Below are 22,056 nucleotides of genomic sequence, written 5' to 3'. Positions count from 1 at the left end.
TCTCTCCCCTCTCCCCGTCCCCCTCTCTCCCCCACCCCTCTCCCTGTCCCCCTCTCCTCTTCCCCCTCTCTCCCCGTCCCCCCTCTCTCCCCCACCCCTCTCCCTGTCCCCTCTCTCTCCCCGTCCCCCCTCTCTCCCCCACCCCTCTCCCCAGGCCTTGACGGCAGTCTGGCTGTGCTGCAGTACCAAGTGGAGAGCCCCAGTGGGCGGCGGTGAGCCACACGCCAGTCCCTCACTCTGAACGGTCACAGGAAACCCGTCCATTACTCTGGTTTGGAACCACTTCCCAAATTCCCGGACTTGTGACGGGGGTTGCACTCCCCCTCTCTGGGCCTTGTTCTCAGGAAGCAGGAAGCACGTGTGGATACCTGTTTGATTTTAGCCACGGCCCGGATAAATCCTTCATCGTTCACATAGTTCTGCAGTTTCCTCAGCTGGTCCAGGTCACAGATGTAATCTCCGATTTTCTGGGGAGAGAGGGACAGAGGGAGTGAGGAAGGGGCACAGGACGCTTACGTCCGTGCTAGAGCAGTGTGGGGGGTCACCAGGGTGGACAAGGCTGCGTTTTAACCCAGATGGCTGGTGCTGTGAAGGTCCCCTGCGCTGAAGGACCACGGTCTAACGTACCCACGGCAGTGACTGCGAGGAGGAACGAGACCTGAAGAATGCAGGATCGGGAGCAGCACTTTGGAGAGGTTTGCATAGGGCGGGGTATCAGCGGTGCCATTTAATATCAGTTACAACCCAAAATTTTTTACTCCTTCACAGGCACCTGTGAAACAGAAGAAAAGCCCCAGGAACGAACGGCAGAAAACGGTGGAACCCCAGCCTCTCCCCTCACGTCCTCCGGCAGAAAGCACCAGCCCCCACCACCCCCAACGAGACCCTGATCCCGAGTCCACGGAAAGCCGCTGCTCATCCCAACAGCCCCACCCCCCAGGGCTCTCTCTCTCCAGCGAGGGAGAGGGAGGTATCCACGGCGGGGAAGGGGCAACGGCAGCTCGCCGGTGCAAAGCTACAAGCTGCAGCGTGATTTTTACTCCAAGTGTCCCGGGAGAGAGAGCGCGACCTCTCGGGACACTGCGGTCGGGGGAGCCGATGCAGAGCAGCCCCTCAGGGTCGACGGGACTCAGAGGAGTATCAGCTCAGCGTCGACTAGATGGGACGAAGGACCTGTTTCTCAGCTGTGTAAAGCCACTACTGATAATTTTACCCCGGAAGCCCAGACACCTTCGTGGGCCAGCGTCCTTACGACTGGGGGGCTCGGCGCAAGGACCTGCCAGCCCCTGAGGGCCAGGAAGGGCGGGCGGGGGAAGAGTTACCTCTGCGATGACGTCCGCGAGGCCCGAGTTGCAAAGAACCAGCCAGCGGCGAGGCGTGATCCCATTGGTCTTGTTCTGGAACTTGTCCGGCTCCAGCTCATAGAAATCCTTGAAGCTGTGAACAAAGGCGACGGAGCAGAACTTAAACACAGGCGATTAGTGACAGTTGGCAGGATGGGAGCGGGGGATGGAGGACGGAGACTCGCCGCCAGCTGCTGCCCGTGTGGCTCTGAGCTTCCACCTTCGTCTGTCACGAGTACTTTGAAACACACAGTGACATGCATTGTTTTTCCCTCGTCCCGGGGTAGCCAGGAAGTGGCAATGAAGCTCGCCCATAACTCACTAACACAGGCCTTTGGAATGTGGGAGGAAACCTGGGTGCCTGGGGAGAGAGCCCTGGTCCACAGCCAGCGCTGTGAGGCGATACGCTAGCCGTGACGCTATTGAGCCACATATGCACCACGCTTGGGTAAACGACACACCACGCAACGATGATGTCATACGACACAGCATGTCATGACGATGTCATACAACATGGCCCTTAATGAAGGGAGGAACCATTTTCCCGTGCGGTCAGCATCACTCTTTGCAACGCCAGCTGTAGGGTGAATCTGTATGTTCCCCTTGACCGCGTGGGTTTCCTCCCGCAGTCCAGAGGCCTGTGGGTTTGGGCTCGTGAATTGTGGGCGACCCTCACAAGCAGACAGCCAGCCTGGTCGGCAGGGACGAGTTAGGGTACAAGGGCGGCTCCCCACAGCACGAGTAAAACTCCCTATCGCAGGGACAGAATAGGTCAGGTACAGAGTAAAGACAAGGCCAAACTTGGAAATATTGCATATGGTTCTGGTCACCTACGGGAAAGATATCAGTAACTGAGAAAGTTCACGAGGATGTTACCAGGAGCTGAGGGCCCGAGCAATTGGAAAAAGTTAAACAGGTTGGAATTTTATTCCATGGAGTGTAGGAGAGTGAGGGGGGATTTGAGTCCCCTCCCCCCCCATCTTCTTATTTTGAGACTCAGTCTGAAACGTCGACTGAGTTCCTCCAGCATCTTGTGTGCAATGCGGAGATTTGACGGAAATGTATATAGAGAGGACAAATGCAAGCAGGCTTCCCTCTCAGGCTGGAAACAGAGGTCATAGGTTAAGGGTGAAAGGTGAATATTTAAGGGGAACACGAGGGGGACCCTCCTCACTCAGGGGGTGGTGCTACTGGATCAAGTTTGGTTGCAATCTTTGAGAGAAGTGTTGATTACAGGGATGAGAGGGGTACATGTAGGTGTGAATTGATGGGACTGGAGGTATCAGTCCAGCACAGACAAGATGGGCCAAAGGGCCTGTTTCTGTGCTGTAGTGCTCTCTGCCTGTAAAGGTTCCTTTAGACTGTCCTGTCGCCTTCTCCCAGAGCTACCAAAGTGCGTGTGCGGGCGTGAGGGCAACAGTGCTGCTGAGCTTACACTGTCTTCTTCAGGATCTCCGAGTGGATGCGGGCAACTCCATTGACAGCATGCGCCCCGACGATGCAGAGGTGCGCCATGTTAATCCTCTTGGTGTCTCCCTCTTCAATCAGGGACATGCGCCGCAAGCGGTCATTGTCGCCCGGGTACAGTCTGGAGACATTCTGTGGGGACAGGAGTGAAACGGTCCTTAGGCGGCTCGGGAAGGGTGTAGGTTTAACTCTCCTATGCATATTCTTTTTAATATAATCACCCATATATGTGTAATTGTTTATAGAACATTACAGCACAACACAGGCCCTTCTACAATCAATCTAACCCTTCCCACACACATTTCTCTATCATCCACATGCTATCTAAGAGTTTTTTTAAATGCCCCTAACGTATCTGCCTCTAACGCCACCCTTGGCGTTCCACACACCCACCACTCTCTGTGTAAGGACCTTGCATCTGACAGCCCCCCTTTACTTCCCTCCAATCACCGTAAAATTATGCCTCTGGTATCGGCCAGTCTCTGGCTGTACCCATCCAATGTATTTTGTACCCCTCTATCACCTCCCATCCCCCTTCGCTTCGAAGGGAAAAGCTCCAGCTCGCTCAGCCTATCCTCATTGGACATGCCACGGGCCAGGCACCATCCTCGTTGGACGTGCCATCGGCCAGGCACCATCCTCATTGGACGTGCCATCGGCCAGGCACCATCCTCATTGGACATGCCACAGGCCAGGCACCATCCTCGTTGGACGTGCCATCGGCCAGGCACCATCCTCATTGGATGTGCCATGGGCCAGGCACCATCCTCATTGGACGTGCCATCGGCCAGGCACCATCCTCGTTGGACGTGCCATCGGCCAGGCACCATCCTCATTGGACGTGCCATCGGCCAGGCACCATCCTCATTGGACGTGCCATCAGCCAGGCACCATCCTCATTGGACGTACCATCGGCCAGGCACCATCCTCATTGGACGTGCCATCAGCCAGGCACCATCCTCTGCTTCCAGGTCCTTGTTCTAATGAGGCGACCAGAACTGAACACAATATTCCCAGTGGGGACTATAGAGCTGCAGCTTTCCCTCAGTGCAGTACAGCTGATTACGTATTTTCCGGAAGCCTGGAATAGGCCAGGTTTGGCCACCCTGCTATGGGAAAGATGTTGAGTTGGAAAGGGCGTAGGGGAGATTTACAAGGACATTGCTGGGACATGAATGAGCATGTTAGGACTTCTTTTCATTGGAATAAGGGAGAAGGATGGGTGATCTTATCAACCAACTGTATAACTTAATTAATTACTGTATATCAAACAAGGCACGATTCTGAGCGGAGGAGGGAGCTTGGGCTCCAAGTTCGTCGATCCCTCAACGTCGCCGTTAAGTCCATTGGACAGTTAGCAGGTGGATGTGTTGTCCCTCATTTCTCCTTTGCTGTCCTGGAAAAGAATGAGCTAACCTCGCTCCATAGCTCAGTCCTTCAGTTCTCAGGAACATCCCTGTTAATCTCCTCGACACCCTCCCCAGTTCAGTAGCATCTTTTCTACAGCAGATCAAACCTGGGCTAGTCCAGGGTTCTAGAAATTACAAAAAAAATGACCGAGCAAAAGGAAAGTTGCAGCTCTATAGACCCCTGGTTAGACCCTGCTGGAAATATTGTATTCAGTTCCAGTCCCCTCCTTGTAGGAAGGATGTGAGAGCTTTAGAGAGGGTGCAGAGGAGATTTACCTGTACGCTGTCTGGATTGGAGAGTATGTCTTATGAGGACATGTTGAGTGAGCTCGGGATTTTCCTTTTGGAGCAAGAGGTGAGCTGTACAAGATAGTTTGAATGGATATAGCCAGAGATTTTTCCAAACGAGGGGCACAGTTTCAAAGTGTTTGGAGGGACGTCGGAGGCAAGTTCTTTACAGAGAGTGGCGGGTGTGCGAAACGCCAAGTGTTACGCCTTATCCTTGACTTCCGAAGAGCCTCTAGATGCAGTAGGTGCAAACCTGCCGTGAGATCAGTGCGTGCAGGATTTGACGTGCCGAGGAGACGCCAGAGGGGCTGCTGAGGGAGACCCCAGCCTCACACCCCACCCACGGTCATGGCCCGTCCCAGGGATTGGAGTCTCGTGGCGAGGGGCTGCTGAGGGAGACCCCTGCACTCGGGAGTGTGTCAGAAAGCACCTACCTCAGCCTCTTCCCCCCCCCCCCCCCACCAAAGCTGGACACCCGAGAGGGGGCACGTGGCGACTCAGCCCAGGGAGAGTTTCATGTTAACTGGGGGAGGGGGGAAATGAGCCACAGAGAGGGCCAGCAGTTCTAAATACCCGGGCGTTAGCGTGTCGGATGACCGGTCCTTAGCCACCACATAGACAGCATCTGCAAGGAAGGTTCTCTTAGAGGGTTAAGGGGGTCCCACTTGTCAGCAGACTCTAACAAACTTCTACGGACACACTGTTGGGAATATCCCGACCGGCTGCATCGCGGTCTGGGGCGGCAATCCCAGTGCGCGGAAACGTCCAAAGCCGCAGAGAGTTACGGGCTCAGCCCGGTACATCACAGGCTCGTCCCTCCCCTCCGTTGGCTGTAGGTACAGGAGTCTCGGCCTCAGGGAGACAACGTCCACCATCCGGGCCAGGCCACCTTGGCTCAGCTCCCACTGGGCAGGAGGTGCAGAGGCCTGACGACCCACACAACCAGGTTCAGGAGCAGTGACTTCCCGATCTATTGACCCCACCATCCGGGCCAGGCCATCTTCGCTCAGCTCCCACTGGGCAGGAGATGCAGAGGTCTGACGTCCCACACCACCAGGATCAGGAGCAGTGACTTTCCGATCTATTGACCCCACCATCCGGGCCAGGCCACCTTCACTCAGCTCCCACTGGGCAGGAGGTGCAGAGGCCTGTACCCACACCACCAGGTTCAGGAGCAGTGACTTCCCGATCTACTGACCCCACCATCCGGGCCAGGCCACCTTGGCTCAGCTCCCACTGGGCAGGAGGTGCAGAGGCCTGACGACCCACACCACCAGGTTCAGGAGCAGTGACTTCCCGATCTACTGACCCCACCATCCGGGCCAGGGGACCTTCACTCAGCTCCCACTGGGCAGGAGGTGCAGAGGCCTGACGACCCACACCACCAGGTTCAGGAGCAGTGACTTCCCGATATACTGACCCCACCATCCGGGCCAGGCCACCTTCGCTCAGCTCCCACTGGGCAGGAGGTGCAGAGGCCTGACGACCCACACCACCAGGTTCAGGAGCAGTGACTTCCCGATCTATGGACCCCACCATCCGGGCCAGGCCATCTTGGCTCAGCTCCCACTGGGCAGGAGGTGCAGAGGCCTGTACCCACACCACCAGGTTCAGGAGCAGTGACTTCCCGATCTATGGACCCCACCATCCGGGCCAGGCCATCTTGGCTCAGCTCCCACTGGGCAGGAGGTGCAGAGGCCTGTACCCACACCACCAGGATCAGGAGCAGTGACTTCCCGATCTATTGACCCCACCATCCGGGCCAGGACACCTTCGCTCAGCTCCCACTGGGCAGGAGGTGCAGAGGCCTGTACCCACACCACCAGGTTCAGGAGCAGTGACTTCCCGATCTATTGACCCCACCATCCGGGCCAGGACACCTTCGCTCAGCTCCCACTGGGCAGGAGGTGCAGAGGCCTGACGTCCCACACCACCAGGATCAGGAGCAGTGACTTTCCGATCTATTGACCCCACCATCCGGGTCAGGACACCTTCACTCAGCTCCCACTGGGCAGGAGGTGCAGAGGCCTGTACCCACACCACCAGGATCAGGAGCAGTGACTTTCCGATCTATTGACCCCACCATCCGGGTCAGGACACCTTCGCTCAGCTCCCACTGGGCAGGAGATGCAGAGGCCTGACGTCCCACACCACCAGGTTCAGGAGCAGTGACTTCCCGATCTACTGACCCCACCATCCAGGCCAGGCCACCTTGGCTCAGCTCCCACTGGGCAGGAGGTGCAGAGGCCTGACGACCCACACCACCAGGTTCAGGAGCAGTGACTTCCCGATCTATTGACCCCACCATCCGGGCCAGGCCACCTTCACTCAGCTCCCACTGGGCAGGAGGTGCAGAGGCCTGTACCCACACCACCAGGTTCAGGAGCAGTGACTTCCCGATCTATGGACCCCACCATCCGGGCCAGGACACCTTGGCTCAGCTCCCACTGGGCAGGAGGTGCAGAGGCCTGTACCCACACCACCAGGATCAGGAGCAGTGACTTTCCGATCTATTGACCCCACCATCCGGGCCAGGGGACCTTCACTCAGCTCCCACTGGGCAGGAGGTGCAGAGGCCTGTACCCACACCACCAGGATCAGGAGCAGTGACTTTCCGATCTACTGACCCCACCATCCGGGCCAGGACACCTTGGCTCAGCTCCCACTGGGCAGGAGGTGCAGAGGCCTGTACCCACACCACCAGGATCAGGAGCAGTGACTTCCCGATCTACTGACCCCACCATCCGGGCCAGGCCATCTTCGCTCAGCTCCCACTGGGCAGGAGGTGCAGAGGCCTGTACCCACACCACCAGGTTCAGGAGCAGTGACTTCCCGATCTATTGACCCCACCATCCGGGCCAGGGGACCTTCACTCAGCTCCCACTGGGCAGGAGGTGCAGAGGCCTGACGTCCCACACCACCAGGATCAGGAGCAGTGACTTCCCGATCTATTGACCCCACCATCCGGGCCAGGCCACCTTGGCTCAGCTCCCACTGGGCAGGAGGTGCAGAGGCCTGACGACCCACACCACCAGGTTCAGGAGCAGTGACTTCCCGATCTACTGACCCCACCTTCCGGGCCAGGCCACCTTGGCTCAGCTCCCACTGGGCAGGAGGTGCAGAGGCCTGACGTCCCACACCACCAGGATCAGGAGCAGTGACTTCCCGATCTATTGACCCCACCATCCGGGCCAGGCCACCTTCACTCAGCTCCCACTGGGCAGGAGATGCAGAGGCCTGACGTCCCACACCACCAGGATCAGGAGCAGTGACTTCCCGATCTACTGACCCCACCATCCGGGCCAGGGGACCTTCACTCAGCTCCCACTGGGCAGGAGGTGCAGAGGCCTGACGTCCCACACCACCAGGTTCAGGAGCAGTGACTTTCCGATCTACTGACCCCACCATCCGGGCCAGGCCACCTTCGCTCAGCTCCCACTGGGCAGGAGATGCAGAAGCCTGTACCCACACCACCAGGTTCAGGAGCAGAGACTTTCCGATCTACTGACCCCACCATCCGGGCCAGGGGACCTTCACTCAGCTCCCACTGGGCAGGAGGTGCAGAGGCCTGACGTCCCACACCACCAGGATCAGGAGCAGTGACTTCCCGATCTACTGACCCCACCATCCGGGCCAGGCCATCTTTGCTCAGCTCCCACTGGGCAGGAGATGCAGAGGCCTGACGTCCCACACCACCAGGTTCAGGAGCAGTGACTTCCCGATCTACTGACCCCACCATCCGGGCCAGGCCACCTTGGCTCAGCTCCCACTGGGCAGGAGGTGCAGAGGCCTGTACCCACACCACCAGGTTCAGGAGCAGTGACTTCCCGATCTACTGACCCCACCATCCGGGCCAGGCCACCTTGGCTCAGCTCCCACTGGGCAGGAGGTGCAGAGGCCTGTACCCACACCACCAGGATCAGGAGCAGTGACTTCCCGATCTATTGACCCCACCATCCGGGCCAGGCCACCTTCGCTCAGCTCCCACTGGGCAGGAGGTGCAGAGGCCTGTACCCACGCCACCAGGTTCAGGAGCAGTGACTTCCCGATCTACTGACCCCACCATCCGGGCCAGGCCACCTTCGCTCAGCTCCCACTGGGCAGGAGGTGCAGAGGCCTGACGTCCCACACCACCAGGTTCAGGAGCAGTGACTTCCCGATATACTGACCCCACCATCCGGGCCAGGCCACCTTCGCTCAGCTCCCACTGGGCAGGAGGTGCAGAGGCCTGACGACCCACACCACCAGGTTCAGGAGCAGTGACTTCCCGATCTATTGACCCCACCATCCGGGCCAGGCCACCTTCACTCAGCTCCCACTGGGCAGGAGATGCAGAGGCCTGACATCCCACACCACCAGGTTCAGGAGCAGTGACTTCCCGATCTATTGACCCCACCATCCGGGCCAGGCCACCTTCACTCAGCTCCCACTGGGCAGGAGATGCAGAGGCCTGACATCCCACACCACCAGGTTCAGGAGCAGTGACTTCCCGATCTATTGACCCCACCATCCGGGTCAGGCCACCTTCGCTCAGCTCCCACTGGGCAGGAGGTGCAGAGGCCTGACGTCCCACACCACCAGGTTCAGGAGCAGTGACTTCCCGATCTATTGACCCCACCATCCGGGTAAGGCCACCTTCGCTCAGCTCCCACTGGGCAGGAGATGCAGAGGCCTGACGTCCCACACCACCAGGTTCAGGAGCAGTGACTTCCCTCCAACAGTTTGGTCTCTGAACCCACTGGTACAACCCTAATCACCACTTCAGTAGAGCACGACGAACAGAATGCTGGAGGGACTCGGCAAGTCAGGCAGCGTCTACGGAGGGGAATAAACAGTCGAGACCCTTTCCACAGGTGCTGTCTGACCTGCCGAGTCCCGCCTGCATTTTGCGTGAGTACCTCGAGTTCTCGGTGTAGCTACACAACCCGCGGGAGGAGCAAGGCCGGCAGGCGTGCGCTGGACTCACCTCCAGGTGCCTCCTGTTGATCTCGTAGATGATTGACAGGTGACGGGGCAGCAGGGTCTCGAAGAGGCTGACGGGCCAGCGCTCCAGGGCTTCCGGCAGCACCGTGTGGTTGGTGTAGGCGCACGTGCGCCTGGTGATATCCCAGGCCTAGGGGAGAGACAGAGACAACCGGGTCAGGGCGCTGTGAACTCACCACCCCCTCCAGTTGTACAAGACCATGTCACCTACCCCTGCTCCCTTTGTGGATATCGTCTCTCATTCCAAATGTCTCTTCCCAGTCCGTGGAATTGTACGGCAGGGAAACTGGCCCTTTGGCCCATCTGGACCAAAACTGTCCTATTTAGAGTTATAGAGCACTACAGTGCGGAAACCAACTGGTCAGCTCAGCTTAGTCCACGCCGGACCAGTACTCTGCCTGCACCTACCTGCACCGGAACCATAGCTCGCTGTCCACTTACCTAACCAAATTTCTGTTACGTGTTGAGATCCAGGTCCACCGCTTTCACTGGCAGCTCGTTCCACACTCGCACCAGCTTCTGAGTGACAAACTTCTCCCCCCCACCCCAAACTCAGGATCACCTTAAACACTTCCACCTTTCCCTTTTCACCTATGACCTCTTCTAGTTTCACCCAACTTAGTGGGAAAAGCCTGCTTGTATTTACCCAATCTACACCCCTCGTGATTTCGAATACTTCTAATCAAGTTTCCCCTTGCTCCCCTAACGTATTCAACCTTTCCCAACAACTCTAAACCTCTCCTGAGCAGGTACCTGTCCAGGAGCTGGAGGGACTCAGCAGGTCGGGCAGCATCTATGGAGGGGAATGAACAGTCAATGTTTCAGGCTGAGACCCCTCCTCAGGACTGCAGAGGAATGGGGAGGAAGCCAGAAACGTTCTGGTACCCAGCCTGACCACCTTCTCTGGCACCTCACTGCAGATACACACTGGCACTGAGGATCTGAAGTGCTGAGGTGGACAGGACTGCGGACCCAGGTAGGTGGCATTAGTGTTGATAGGTACAGACCTGATTGTCCCAACTCTGACTGCAACAGGAGGGCAGTAATAGGTTCAACCAGCCCGAGCCACAGACCCTAGACCAAAGTGAACTCGTGTATTGACTGGCCTGGTGTGGAAACACCAATGCCTTTGAACGGAAAATCCCACAAAAGGTAGCGGATTCGGCCCAGTCCATTACGGGTAAAGTCCTCTCAACCATTGAGCACACCTACATGAAACGCTGTCGTAGGAAAGCAGCGTCCATCATCAGAGACCCCCACCACCCAGGCCGTGCTCTCTTCTCCAGAGATCCCCACCACCCAGGCCGTGCTTTCTTCTCCAGAGACCCCCACTACCCAGGCCATGCTCTCTTCTCACTGCTGCCATCAGGTAGAAGGTACAGGAGCCTCAGGACTCACACCACCAGGTTCAGGAACAGTTATTACCCCTCAACCATCAGGCTCCTGAACAAAAGGGGATAACTGCACTCACTTGCCCATCCATTGAGATGTTCCCACAACCAATGACCTCACTTTAAGGACTCTTTATCTCACATTCTCGTTATTTATTGCTATTTATTTATGTTTGCATTTGCACAGTTTGTTGTCTTCTGCACTCTGGCTGATCTTTCACTGATCCTGTTCACAGTTACTATTCTATAGATTCGCTGAGTACGCCCGCAGGAAAATACGTCTCAGGATTATACATACTTTGAAAATAAAATTTACTTGGAACTTTTCACCTGGTTACTAGCCTAGCAACGTCTTCATGAAACTCAAGGATGGAAGCTCACCCTTGTACACATAAGGTAAATGCAGATCGTATACATAGGGGCTTACCTTACTCTATGTATACAGAGCGCACGTGGGCTAGAGAGATAATGGTGATGGGAACCTAGATCAGAAACACACGCTTTCACTGTGTGCTGTGTCTGCGAGGCTGGGTCCGATGGAGCTTTCACTGTGTGCTGTGTCTGCGAGGCTGGGTCCGATGGAGCTTTCACTGTGTGCTGTGTCTGCGAGGCTGGGTTTGATGGAGCTTTCACTGTGTGCTGTGTCTGCGAGGCTGGGTGTGATGGAGCTTTCACTGTGTGCTGTGTCTGTGATGGAGCTTTCACTGTGTGCTGTGTCTGCGAGGCTGGGTGTGATGGAGCTTTCACTGTGTGCTGTGTCTGTGATGGAGCTTTCAGTGTGTGCTGTGTCTGTGATGGAGCTTTCACTGTGTGCTGTGTCTGCGAGGCTGGGTGTGATGGAGCTTTCACTGTGTGCTGTGTCTGTGATGGAGCTTTCACTGTGTGCTGTGTCTGCGAGGCTGGGTGTGATGGAGCTTTCACTGTGTGCTCTGTCTGTGATGGAGCTTTCAGTGTGTGCTGTGTCTGTGATGGAGCTTTCAGTGTGTGCTGTGTCTGTGATGGAGCTTTCACTGTGTGCTGTGTCTGCGAGGCTGGGTGTGATGGAGCTTTCACTGTGTGCTGTGTCTGTGATGGAGCTTTCAGTGTGTGCTGTGTCTGTGAGGCTGTGTGTGATGGAGCTTTCACTGTGTGCTGTGTCTGTGATGGAGCTTTCAGTGTGTGCTGTGTCTGTGAGGCTGGGTGTGATGGAGCTTTCACTGTGTGCTGTGTCTGCGAGGCTGGGTGCGATGGAGCTTTCACTGTGTGCTGTGTCTGTGATGGAGCTTTCACTGTGTGCTGTGTCTGTGATGGAGCTTTCAGTGTGTGCTGTGTCTGTGAGGCTGGGTGCGATGGAACTTTCACTGTGTGCTGTGTCTGTGATGGAGCTTTCAGTGTGTGCTGTGTCTGCGAGGCTGGGTGCGATGGAGCTTTCAGTGTGTGCTGTGTCTGTGATGGAGCTTTCACTGTGTGCTGTGTCTGTGAGGCTGTGTGTGATGGAGCTTTCACTGTGTGCTGTGTCTGTGATGGAGCTTTCAGTGTGTACTGTGTCTGTGAGGCTGGGTGTGATGGAGCTTTCACTGTGTGCTGTGTCTGCGAGGCTGGGTGCGATGGAGCTTTCACTGTGTGCTGTGTCTGTGATGGAGCTTTCAGTGTGTGCTGTGTCTGTGAGGCTGGGTGCGATGGAACTTTCACTGTGTGCTGTGTCTGTGATGGAGCTTTCAGTGTGTGCTGTGTCTGTGATGGAGCTTTCAGTGTGTGCTGTGTCTGTGATGGAGCTTTCAGTGTGTGCTGTGTCTGTGATGGAGCTTTCACTGTGTGCTGTGTCTGTGATGGAGCTTTCACTGTGTGCTGTGTCTGTGATGGAGCTTTCAGTGTGTGCTGTGTCTGCGAGGCTGGGTGCGATGGAGCTTTCAGTGTGTGCTGTGTCTGTGATGGAGCTTTCACTGTGTGCTGTGTCTGTGATGGAGCTTTCAGTGTGTGCTGTGTCTGCGAGGCTGGGTGCGATGGAGCTTTCAGTGTGTGCTGTGTCTGTGATGGAGCTTTCACTGTGTGCTGTGTCTGCGAGGCTGAGTCGGGCGGTGCAGTGGAAGTCCATAGCGGGGGTATTCCCTTCTGCCGCTGGCGTGGGATGACGAGTCTATCGGGACCCTGGGGACTTGTGGAAACTGTGTGGTGGTTTCTTTTTGAACTTATAGTCTTTTAACATCTTTGGACTATTTTTACTGTGCCCATGGTCTGTTTTTTTATCAATTATGCTATTGTTTGCACTGTTGTAACTATATGTTGTAACTATGTGGTTTTGTGCAGGTCTTGAAGCTTTAGTTTTTGGTCTTGTTTGTCTGGGGGATTTGGAGCTCCTTTCCGGGGAACGCGCTGAGACAGTAGCGGGATATTAATATGCAGCAGCCTCTCCGGACTCTGGATTGGGGATTGCCAAACGTTATGTGGATTTTCTGGTGTAGTCTGTTTTGTCATATGCTTTTGTGATATCATTCTGGGGGAACGTTGTCTCATTTTTTAACTGCATTGCATTTGTGGTTTCTAAATGACAATAAACTGAATCTGAAATAGTATTAGAATAATATAGACTTTGGATTGGGGAGTATTTATTCTAGGACAAGTGATTCCTCTGTAGACATTAGCAAAAGTTCATTCTGGAGATAAATTGCAGACTCTCTAAATTCTTTCCATCTATAGTGCTCTCCTGATCCCCTTCCTACTTATGTTTTGTCCAGGCCACCCAGTCCTCCTCTGCCCACAGCCTGTTCTTCCCTTAGGTATTTGGCATATCTTCCATACACACTCACACACACGCTCATAAAATGGCTGCCATGCTTTCCGACTGAACAACACTGCCTTGATTTGAAAGGATCTTCCTGCACGGTGACAGGTCGATGGCCATGGTCCGTACCTTCTCCCAGCTGATGTGCTCGATGTCAACAAGTACCCTCATGAGCTCGGGGATGGCCAGAGCCGGGTGGGTGTCGTTCAGCTGGATGGCAACCTGCAGAGCACAGAAGAGGTCAGTACAGGGTTCAAAGTGAATCCCAACAATCCATGCTATCTGGCTCTCCCTTTACCCAGTCTCTTCTCATCTGCCTATCTCCTCTCCGATCGGATTCCTCCTTGATGACAGAATATAGTATTAATGGTAAAACTCCTGGCAGTGTGGAGGATCAGAGGGATCTTGGGGTCCGAGTCCATAGGACACTCAAAGCTGCTGCGCAGGTTGACACTGTGGTTAAGAAGGCGTACGGTGCATTGGCCTTCATCAATCGTGGGATTGAGTTTAGGAGCCGAGAGGTAATGTTGCAGCTATATAGGACCCCGGTCAGGCCCCACTTGGAGTACTGTGCTCAGTTCTGGTCGTCTCACTACAGGAAGGATGTGGAAACCATAGAAAGGGTGCAGAGGGGATTTACAAGGATGTTGCCTGGATTGGGGAGCATGCCTTATGAGAATAGGTTGAGTGAACTTGGCCTTTTCTCCTTGGAGCAACGGAGGATGAGAGGTGACCTGATAGAGGTGTATAAGATGATGAGAGGCATTGATCGTGTGGATAGTCAGAGGCTTTTTCCCGGGGCTGAAATGGTTGCCACAAGAGGACACAGGTTTAAGGAGCTGGGGAGTAGGTACAGAGGAGATGTCTGGGGTAAGTTTTTTACTCAGAGAGTGGTGAGTGCGTGGAATGGGCTGCCGGCAACGGTGGTGGAGGGGGGTAGGTTCTTTTAAGAGACTTTTAGATAGGTACAAGGAGCTTAGTAATATAGAGGGCTGTGGGTAAAGCCTGGGCTGTTCTAAGGTGAAGACATGTTCAGCACAACTTTGTGGGCTGAAGGGCCTGTATTGTGCTGTAGGCTTTCTATGTTTCTATTTTTACCTCCCAGCTTCTTACTTCATCCCCCTCCGACCTTCCCGCTCACCTGCTCTCGCCTATCACCTGCCAGCTTGTACTCCTCCCCTCCCCTCCTTCCCAACCCCGATGAGGGGTCTCCACCCGAAACGGCGACTGTTTATTCCCCCTCCATAGATGCTGCCCGACAGCGCAGTCTCACTGTCTACCTTGCTGTGGCCCCTATTCCCTGTTACATCAGCCTGCACTGCAGTTTCTCTGTTAAACTATATACCGCATGGTACTACCTTGTCATACTGATATACACAATAATCTGTCTGGATGGTGTGCAGGCAAGAGCTTTTCACAGTCTTGGTACATGTGACAATTTGGTGTCATTGCAGCCCCAGAACATACATACTAACAGAAACAAACAGTCTATAAATACGTAATGTCCTGGTTCGTATTTTTACTGTATGGATTTCACTTTGGCAATGCGTTCTGCGGACAGTGCGCGCTGGGGTGGGGAGTTCAGTGGTTTCACAGCTTTACTGACATGCTGTAGGTGCTTCATTTGGCAGCTCCGTACGAGCAGCCTGCCCTGCTGTCAGCTGATACGGTGGTGCGTTCTGCGGACAGTGTATGGATTTCACTTTGGCAGCTCCGTACGAGCAGCCTGCCCTGCTGTCAGCTGATACGGTGGTGCGTTCTGCGGACAGTGTATGGATTTCACTTTGGCAGCTCTGTACGAGCAGCCTGCCCTGCCGTCAGCTGATACGGTGGTGCGTTCTGCGGACAGTGTATGGATTTCACTTTGGCAGCTCCGTACGAGCAGCCTGCCCTGCTGTCAGCTGATACGGTGGTGCGTTCTGCGGACAGTGTATGGATTTCACTTTGGCAGCTCCGTACGAGCAGCCTGCCCTGCTGTCAGCTGATACGGTGGTGCGTTCTGCGGACAGTGTATGGATTTCACTTTGGCAGCTCTGTACGAGCAGCCTGCCCTGCCGTCAGCTGATACGGTGGTGCGTTCTGCGGACAGTGTATGGATTTCACTTTGGCAGCTCCGTACGAGCAGCCTGCCCTGCTGTCAGCTGATACGGTGGTGCGTTCTGCGGACAGTGTATGGATTTCACTTTGGCAGCTCCGTACGAGCAGCCTGCCCTGCCGTCAGCTGATACGGTGGTGCGTCCTGCGGACAGTGTATGGATTTCACTTTGGCAGCTCCGTACGAGCAGCCTGCCCTGCTGTCAGCTGATACTGTGGTGCGTTCTGCGGACAGTGTATGGATTTCACTTTGGCAGCTCCGTACGAGCAGCCTGCCCTGCCGTCAGCTGATACGGTGGTGCGTTCTGCGGACAGTGTATGGATTTCACTTCGGCAGCTCCGTACCAGCAGCCTGCCCTGCCGTCAGCTGATACGGTGGTGCGTTCTGCGGACAGTGTATGGATTTCACTTTGGCAGCTCCGTACGAGCAGCCTGCCCTGCTGTCAGCTGATACGGTGGTGCGTTCTGCGGACAGTGTATGGATTTCACTTTGGCAGCTCTGTACGAGCAGCCTGCCCTGCCGTCAGCTGATACGGTGGTGCGTTCTGCGGACAGTGTATGGATTTCACTTTGGCAGCTCCATACGAGCAGCCTGCCCTGCTGTCAGCTTGCTCGGGTTACTGCTGAAGATGAGGGATGAGGGATGAGGAGGAACTTGTGCCCTCCAATTAGCGGGAGGCTTTCCTTGGTGAGGGACAATAAGGTTGGTCTCAGGCTTTCTTTCGTTTGAGAGGAGATGAAGAGAGGTGACGCCGTGTATTTCGCGGCATTAATTTGTAACAGGGTAGCAAATGATACAGCATCCACAAAAACCAGGGTTTGGGGTGGGAACATGCCTCAGTCTCACCAGCTTGTTTCCCCGGACTTACACAGCCGAGGAAACCAGGGTGTTTCACAGTAGTGCAAAAATAGGAATTAAAAAGTAGTGAGGTAGCGTTCACAGGTTCAGAAATTGGATGGCAAAGGGGAAGAAGCTGTTCCTGAATCGTTGAGTGTGTGTCTTCAGGCTCCTGTACCCCCTCCCTGATGGCAGAGGGGAAGAAGCTGTTCCTGAATCACTGAGTGTGTGTCTTCAGGCTCCTGTACCCCCTCCCTGATGGCAGAGGGGAAGAAGCTGTTCCTGAATCGCTGAGTGTGTGTCTTCAGGCTCCTGTACCCCCTCCCTGATGGCAGAGGGGAAGAAGCTGTTCCTGAATCACTGAGTGTGTGTCTTCAGGCTCCTGTACCTCCTCCCTGATGGCAGAGGGGAAGAAGCTGTTCCTGAATCACTGAGTGTGTGTCTTCAGGCTCCTGTACCTCCTCCCTGATGGCAGAGGGGAAGAAGCTGTTCCTGAATCGTTGAGTGTGTGTCTTCAGGCTCCTGTACCTCCTCCCTGATGGCAGAGGGGAAGAGGCTGTTCCTGAATCGCTGAGAGTGTGTCTTCAGACTCCTGTACCCCCTCCCTGATGGCAGAGGGGAAGAAGCTGTTCCTGAATCGTTGAGTGTGTGTCTTCAGGCTCCTGTACCTCCTCCCTGATGGCAGAGGGGAAGAAGCCGTTCCTGAATCATTGAGTGTGTGTCTTCAGGCTCCTGTACCTCCTCCCTGATGGCAGAGGGGAAGAAGCTGTTCCTGAATCGTTGAGTGTGTGTCTTCAGGCTCCTGTACCTCCTCCCTGATGGCAGAGGGGAAGAAGCTGTTCCTGAATCGTTGAGTGTGTGTCTTCAGGCTCCTGTACCTCCTCCCTGATGGCAGAGGGGAAGAGGCTGTTCCTGAATCGCTGAGAGTGTGTCTTCAGACTCCTGTACCCCCTCCCTGATGGCAGAGGGGAAGAAGCTGTTCCTGAATCGTTGAGTGTGTGTCTTCAGGCTCCTGTACCTCCTCCCTGATGGCAGAGGGGAAGAAGCCGTTCCTGAATCATTGAGTGTGTGTCTTCAGGCTCCTGTACCTCCTCCCTGATGGCAGAGGGGAAGAAGCTGTTCCTGAATCGTTGAGTGTGTGTCTTCAGGCTCCTGTACCTCCTCCCTGATGGCAGAGGGGAAGAAGCTGTTCCTGAATCGTTGAGTGTGTGTCTTCAGGCTCCTGTACCTCCTCCCTGATGGCAGAGGGGAAGAAGCTGTTCCTGAATCGTTGAGTGTGTGTCTTCAGGCTCCTGTACCTCCTCCCTGATGGCAGAGGGGAAGAAGCTGTTCCTGAATCGCTGAGTGTGTGTCTTCAGGCTCCTGTACCTCCTCCCTGATGGCAGAGGGGAAGAAGCTGTTCCTGAATCGTTGAGTGTGTGTCTTCAGGCTCCTGTACCTCCTCCCTGATGGTAGCAATGAGAAGAGGGCGTGACCTGGGTGCTGGGGGTCCTTAAGGATGGATGAGACAACACTCCTTGAAGAAGTCCTGGATATAGTTTGTGCAGTTTCAGAGCTGTGTGTGGCTCAAGCACCACCGGGGTCCCACAGGGGATGTATCGACTCCCTTCCTGTTTCCCCTGTACACCTCAGACTTCAGATACAACACGGAGTCATGTCATCTGCAGAAATTCCCTGATGACTCAGCAATAGTCGGGTGTATGAAGGGAGGACGGGAGGGTGAACACAGGGCCCTGCTGGAGGACTTTGTCAAACGGTGCAAGCTGAATCATCTGCAGCTCAGCATCAGTCAGACAAATGAGCTGGTGATGGACTTTAGGAAGACTCAGCCTGCACTGCTCCGTTACTATCGATGGTGAGGACCCGAGGGTGCACCTGGATGAGGACCCGAGGGTGCACCTGGACAACAGACTTGAGTGGAGCACCAACACAGAGGCTGTGTACAAGGAGGGCCAGAGTCGCCTCTACTTCCTGAGGAGACGGAGGCCCTTCGGAGTGTGCAGGCCTCTCCCTCACACGTTCTACCGGTCTGTTGTCACCAGTACAATCCTCTATACGGTGGTGAGCTGGGGCAATGGCATCAACACGGGTGATGCCAACAGGCTCGATAAACTGATTGGAAAGGCCTGGCTCTGTTACAGGAGTCAAACTGGACACGCTGGAGCCTGGGGTGGAACAAAGGACCCGACGGAAAACCCCGGCGATTCTGGACAATGTTTCTCACCCTCTGCATGCCACCTTGGCTGAACGGAGGAACACTTTCAGTAACAGACTGAGACAACTGTGCTGCTCCAAAGAGCGATATACGAGGTCACTCTTACCCTCGGCCGTCGGGCTCGATAATGAGCCGACCTACAGCCGGGGAAGTGATGACCCCCCCCCCCCCCCCCTTCCTTTTAGACTGTCTGAGGGAACTTATTTTTTATTCTCTCTTACTTCTAATATTTGTATATCGGTGCATTTGTAACGCTACTGTGACACAGTAATTTCCTCTGGGATCAATAGAGTATCTGTCTATTTGCAGCGGAGTGTCTCTGTGTCTGACAGCTGTGGGCAGGACTGCATCATCTCGGCTTCTGGTAACATGTGCACTTCGAACTGTGCAATGTTGGGACGAACAAACAACATCGAAACCCTTATGCACAACACCCACATTCCTTCATTCCCTGCACATTCATACGCCTGCCTTCGAGCCTGTTAAGCAGCACTGTCACACAGAGTGCTGGAGGAGCTCAGCAAGCCAGGCAGCATCTCCGGAGGGGAATAAACAGTTGACTTCTCGGGCCGACTCTGTTCAAACAGAACAAAGAACACTACAGAACAGGCCCTTCAGCCCACAACGATGTGCTGACCTACACTAAGATCGATCTAACCCTTCTCTCCTACATAGCCCTCCATTTTCCTATCATCCATGTACCTGTCTTAGATGGCCCCCACAAATCTGTCCACCACCACCCCATTTCATGCACCCACCTCTCTGTAACTCAACTCTGACGTTCCCCTATCCCCCACTATACTTTCCTCCACTCACTTTAAAATTATCCCCTCTCAAATCAGCCACTTCTGCCCTGCGAAAGCCTCTGGCTGTCCACTCGATCTGTGCCTCTTATCGCTTTCTGCACCTCCATCGTCACCTCTCATCCTCCTTTGCTCCAGAGAGAAAATCCCTCACTCGCTCAACCTTTCCTCAGAAGGCACCCTCTCTAATCCAGGCAGCATCCTGGTGAATCCCCTCTGCACCCTCTCTAATCCAGACAGCATCCTGTTGAATCTCCTCTGCACCCTCTCTAATCCAGTCAGCATCCTGGTGAATCCCCTCTACACCCTCTCTAATCCAGGCAGCATCCTGGTGAATCCCCTCTGCACCCTCTCTAATCCAGTCAGCATCCTGGTGAATCCCCTCTACACCCTCTCTAATCCAGGCAGCATCCTGGTGAATCTCCTCTGCACCCTCTCTAATCCAGTCAGCATCCTGGTGAATCCCCTCTACACCCTCTCTAATCCAGGCAGCATCCTGGTGAATCCCCTCTACACCCTCTCTAATCCAGGCAGCATCCTGGTGAATCTCCTCTGCACCCTCTCTAATCCAGTCAGCATCCTGGTGAATTTCCTCTGCACCCTCATCCTCCCTAGAATGAGGTGACTGGAACTGAGCACAATATCCCAGATTAAAATTTCCAACTACCTTGATTATCAAAGTATGTATACATTATACTCAAAACAACATGTTTAAAAAAAATGCCTAATACCCAATGCACAAAGAGAGAGAGAACAAAGTAAGCAGACAGCTTTAGAACTGAGGTTTTACAAAAGATACAAAGCCAGGCATCACTGCATTTGGTGCAGGCCACGGGCTCCGTTCAGCCCAGAACAGAGTAAACGTCACGGAGTAGCGAGGAGATCCGGGGAGAACCGTCCCGCCCCTTGCCTCTGTTCCCCACACCCAGACCTGGCGCTTAAATCGCCCAAATGCTCCCGGGCCGCCCTGATTTAAGTTAGAGATCTGGACTTGTGTCAGGTGTCTCCTCATCCCCCTGTGCTCCAGAGAAGCCAGTATCTCCTCTGGCCCAGGGTTCACGTTGCAGGCCGGAGGAGATCAGAGAGGAGGCAACCCTCGCCGGTCTCCCAGGGTAGGGGTGGATCTCTGCAGTGCCCCTCGAACACCGCGACGGAGTCAGCATCGCGCCGAACCCTCCCGCGTGCCCCGGCACCAGACCCGCGCTTACCTTCTCGGGGAAGGCTTCAAACGTGGTGCGCACAACGTCGCGGCTGCCGAACTTGGAGGACTTGAAGCGGCGGATGATGTCCTGCAGCGTGGCGGCCACCACGAAGTACTCCTGCTTCAGCCGGAGCTCCTTCCCTTCGAAGAACTGGGGCGAGGAAGAGAGAGGCGTTGGGAGGGGGGACGCAGGATAGCGGGAGCGTCGCGAACGAGGGGGCGTGGTCTAAAGGGGGCTGGCACGGTAGCGTGAAGCGACTAGCGCAGTACCTGACAAATTACGGGAGGCGCAGACAAGGTGTTCTCGAGGGGTCAAGAATAAGGAAAGATAGTGAACTCGGGCTTTGTGAAGTAGAGATTCGATGAGGGGAGATCTGTATGTCAGAGGGCACGGGAAACCCGGCTGCCTGGGTGCAGAACTGACTTGCCCAGACAAGGCAGGGGGCTGTTACAGATGGTCAGTATTGTGCCTGGAGGTCAGTGACTACTTGCGTTCCACTGGGATCCGTTCTGCAGCCCCTGCTCTTCGGGATTTCTGGGATGAGGAAGTGGAAGGGTGGGTCGGTATGTTTGCAGATGATATGAAGGTCGATGGAGTTGTGGATCACACAGAAGGCTGCAATGAGACATTAGCAGGAGGGAGAGCTGGGCTGAGCAGTGGCAGATGCAGTTCAACGTGGAAAAAGTGTGACGCGTTTGACTTTGGGAGATTCGAATTACTGGCAGGATGCTTAGCAGAGTGCAGAGACACAGGGATTGATACAGAGATCTCTCAAAGTTGCCGGATGAGTTGTTAAGAAGTCATGTGGTCAGGGGATTCAGCTCAAGAGTCGCCAGGGAATGTTGTAACTAAAATTCCTGGTTAGATCACATTTGGAGTACTGCGTTCAGCTCTGCTCGCCTCATTATTGGAAGGACGTGGAAACTTTAGAAAGGATGTAAAGAAGATTTACCAGGCCTGGACTAGAGAGTAGATCTTCAGAGGGTAAGTTGAGCGAGCCAGGGCTTTTCTCTTTGGAGCCATCAGGGTTGAGAGGTGACTTGTTAGAGGTGTACAAGATGATAAAAAGCCACAGCTCAAATGCAGAGCCACAGACTTTTTCCCGGGGGGGGGGGGAATAGAGAATATGAGGGGGCATAATTGGAAGGCAGAGATGGATAACATGAGAGGGTGAATTTTCAGGTGATTGGTGGAAAGTATAGGGGGGATGTCAGAGTAAAGTTCCTCACACAGAGAGTGGTGGGTGTGTGGCAGAGACATGC

General features: G+C 54.9%; 1 protein-coding gene across 1 annotated transcript in view; it reads right to left on the bottom strand.

Annotated features, from left to right (window-relative positions):
• Positions 1 to 22,056, bottom strand: part of LOC132383700 (glycogen phosphorylase, muscle form-like) — a 111,054-nt gene that overhangs the window by 21,775 nt on the left and 67,223 nt on the right. The window contains exons 8-14 of the mRNA XM_059954890.1: positions 20,801 to 20,944; positions 13,772 to 13,864; positions 9,474 to 9,620; positions 2,779 to 2,942; positions 1,323 to 1,437; positions 268 to 467; positions 143 to 177 (exon numbers count right to left, since the gene is read on the bottom strand). Coding sequence (XP_059810873.1) covers positions 143 to 177; positions 268 to 467; positions 1,323 to 1,437; positions 2,779 to 2,942; positions 9,474 to 9,620; positions 13,772 to 13,864; positions 20,801 to 20,944 — 898 coding nt within the window. The remainder of the gene's footprint in view (positions 1 to 142; positions 178 to 267; positions 468 to 1,322; positions 1,438 to 2,778; positions 2,943 to 9,473; positions 9,621 to 13,771; positions 13,865 to 20,800; positions 20,945 to 22,056) is intronic.

The sequence above is a fragment of the Hypanus sabinus genome, chromosome 31 (assembly GCF_030144855.1).
Source record: "Hypanus sabinus isolate sHypSab1 chromosome 31, sHypSab1.hap1, whole genome shotgun sequence".
Lineage (NCBI taxonomy): Eukaryota > Metazoa > Chordata > Chondrichthyes > Myliobatiformes > Dasyatidae > Hypanus > Hypanus sabinus.
The sequence above is the reverse complement of the archived record's forward strand: the minus strand, read 5'-3'. Positions and strand labels throughout refer to the sequence as shown.